Source organism: Saccostrea cucullata, unplaced genomic scaffold (genome assembly GCF_032062105.1).
Source record: "Saccostrea cucullata isolate Sc308-1 unplaced genomic scaffold, CSIRO_AGI_Scuc_v1 ctg12442, whole genome shotgun sequence".
NCBI classification, from domain to species: domain Eukaryota; kingdom Metazoa; phylum Mollusca; class Bivalvia; order Ostreida; family Ostreidae; genus Saccostrea; species Saccostrea cuccullata.
This window is the reverse complement of record NW_026922276.1, coordinates 2,175-5,369: the sequence shown is the minus strand read 5'-3', so window position 1 is coordinate 5,369 and position 3,195 is coordinate 2,175. Positions and strand designations below refer to the sequence as shown.

General features: G+C 30.7%; 1 protein-coding gene across 1 annotated transcript; it reads right to left on the bottom strand.

Annotated features, from left to right (window-relative positions):
- Nucleotides 1-989: 989 nt before the first annotated feature.
- LOC134261517 (E3 ubiquitin-protein ligase rnf213-alpha-like) lies at nucleotides 990-2,250 on the bottom strand. Its single transcript, XM_062743947.1, has 2 exons — nucleotides 1,975-2,250; nucleotides 990-1,538 (listed from the first exon to the last, which is right to left on the bottom strand). Exons 1-2 carry the CDS (start codon nucleotides 2,147-2,149, stop codon nucleotides 1,012-1,014), a joined length of 702 nt encoding a protein of 233 aa, XP_062599931.1. The 5' UTR covers nucleotides 2,150-2,250; the 3' UTR covers nucleotides 990-1,011.
- Nucleotides 2,251-3,195: the final 945 nt, after the last annotated feature.

Sequence of the window (3,195 nt, the reverse complement as noted above, 5' to 3'; positions counted from 1 at the left end):
CGAGTTGAAGGCCACTGCAAGTGTTTTCTTCCTTTCACGCATAATATTTTGCATAAATTCTGCTCCATATGAATATAAAAATAGGTCTGGTATTAGATTGATGAAGCATAGAAAATTAAACACTCCACCCCGTTGAAATAATTTTTCACGTTTTTGGGAAGCAGTTTACTTTTGTTATGTCAAGAAATTTTTGTCTTGGATTTTTTTACTGGGGTTGACCCCTACTGGAAAAATATCTATGATCTGTACCTATTTTTTTTTTTTTTTTTTTTTTAGAAAATTCACATAAATATAAACATTATATAAAAATTTATGCAAATATGCGTAACAGTAAGCAGTGAACAGTTGGCAGTGAGCAGTTGGCAGTCAGCAGTGAACAGTGGGTAGTTAGCATGTCGTATATGAAATTCCACACAAATGGGCATTAATTTTGTTCAGACTATTGAGGCTCCATCTGGGTAACACAATTGAATGAGTCAAGTTGTCGGCATAAATCTTTTTCTTTTTAACATAAATTGCATTTATGTCCTCTCCACACACCATAAACACCATGATATTTTAATGTTATAAATGTATTTTATTGATCAAATAAATCTTGATCAACCGTCTTAACATGTTCCAAATACTTGCTTTAAATTTACTCTCTCTCTCTCTCTCTCTCTCTCTCTCTCTCTAAATTATAAAAATAAGCATTTGTTCGTATTTCTTATTTTTAAAAAATGACATTAATAAAGTATATCAAGAACCCTTATGTTGCACGCATTTTATAATCAATCATCCGTATATTTAAATACACTGTATATTTTTTCAGCAACAACATATGTTGTAGATGAGATAAATTAAAACGCATTTTTTAGTATTAGTATGTTTCCTTTAAATGAAATAAAGAGTATAATAATTGTCTTTCCAAAGTTGGTTCGTGTGCTGAAGACATTTGCATACTTAATTGAATTACATGTATTGTTAAAGATATATAGTTTCCAAATTTCATTCTGTTTTGGAAAGCAGAGGTTACGAGCTTCCTTTGATACGTTCTATACGCTCAAGAATTATTTTATACGCTCTATACAATCTGGATTTAAGCTGAATTCTTTCAAAAGCCCGTAACCAAATAGTTTGTTCAGCAGAATTTATCATCAAAATAACCAACAACAGATGTAAAGTTCTATGAAATAAGGCCGACCAAATGTTATCAAAAAAGTACGTCTTCAAACCTTCGTAAAAATTGAAAGGAAAGTTGATGAGGATTTTGCCGATACCCAATGGCATATAACAAGTAGCAAGCAAAATGTCGTATAGTTCAAAAATAACTATTTCAGCAATTAATCTGTAGATACTTTTGACTGGCATCAAGATGGTTATCAACACAATGTACAAGATTTCCCATATAATAAGAAGTATATCACGGCATGGAGGGTACACCACGGACTGCACAAATCCTGCTGGACTTGGAATGTCGACAAGAATGAAGACAATGATGAGGAAAAATACGTACATTTTATTTCTCTCGGCGTAGTTTGGTGCGTCTTTTGTAATTCCTGCTAAAAATATAAAAAATTGTAACTTTTATTCAGAAATAATAATGTACTTTTGCAGATTTCAAGTATTTTATTATTGCATTTAACAATAAGATATATATGTCAAAAGAGTTTCCTTTCGTTTAATTATGATTTATTTCCACGAAAAGAATTGACATTTCTTAAATTTAACTGTTGATTATACGTGTATTCTTATTAAATTCAAATACAGAGATATTTAAGCAAAAAAAAGGAGAAAAAAATAGTAATCGATATGTTTTTGCATGTAGACTTTATTGTTTGTTCAGAGACTTGAACCTTGGAAATGCAAAAAATAAGAATTTTGATGACTGTAATTTGCTATGAATAAACATGGAAATCGAAATATGTTTGCACAAAATTTGAGGTATTTTCTTTCAAATTCCCTTTTATAAGCATTAAACATTAAGTAATTAACCTGTAGCAGTCGAAGGCACCTGATGGACACGGTTATATGATTTGATGTGCTCTCGACATAAAGGACTGGTACGATTTCTCCAGGCAGAAATGCAGCTGAGGCAATAGATATGTCTACATGGATTGCAGAAGTAGGGGTTTTTAATTCTCTCAAAGCAAACTGGGCAAATGTCCATTTTCCAAACGTTGGATCTTTGGAAAATAGCTACAGAACAGTACGTATGAATAATGAATAATAATACATGTATAGACAATGTTATACAGTCATGTACTTATATGGCGTAAAACGTGAATGGAAAAATAATCGCATATAATTCAATTCATGTGAAAGATCGCAATATCAATCTTCCGCATACATTGCTGTTCTATATAGAAGGACTCTGGCCATTTACTTTTTTCTACAGTCTTTTGAAATTTTGATTATAAATTGCTGAAAAAGATCAGGAGGTAACAAATATAAATCCATGCTACAAAAGAAATTCACTGTATCTAATGTCGTTTTGTTGTTCTCGATAAGCTTTTTAGGATCCTTTATATATATTAACCTTCAGAACAACACTTTTTCACTTAAAAAGAAATAGTTCAATAAGTCAATAAAATATAGCATTATTTTCGTTAAACCAGTAAAATGTGAAGAACTCGTAAGTTGGCAACAAATTCGAATACATAAATTCAATTCGTTTGTAATGTTATATCACTGAAATGATTTGAAAAGCGCCCATGACAAAGGTAAAACATATTGGGTAGTCAGAAGAACTTGATTTAATGAGTAATTCCTTTCTTGATGAATGTATGCATGTCTGGTACATGTATTACGGTGACACATTTTCCATAATATTTAGTTAACAATTTTGCGGGATCAAGGATGTTTTTTCAAATTAAAAGTGAGCAATGTCTATCTGCTTCTCCCTATTATAAAATGCCTAAAATACCTGTGAACTAGGCAAATTAAGAATATTTGAAATATCTTATTTATAAATAATTTAGAATCCAACTTTTTTTCTATCGTAAAATTCCCATTTTTAGCTATATACGAGGGGCATTTCAAAAGTTCTGGCAACTGTTTGATAAAAATTTAACCATTTTACGGAAAGTATTGCGTTTGATATCATTGGAAAGATCATAAAAATATACAAATATTGTGACGTCACTTTGTAATTTTTATGACGCAATAACTCCGAAAATGACCTCACAATATAGAATGTTTAGCATACTGAAAATT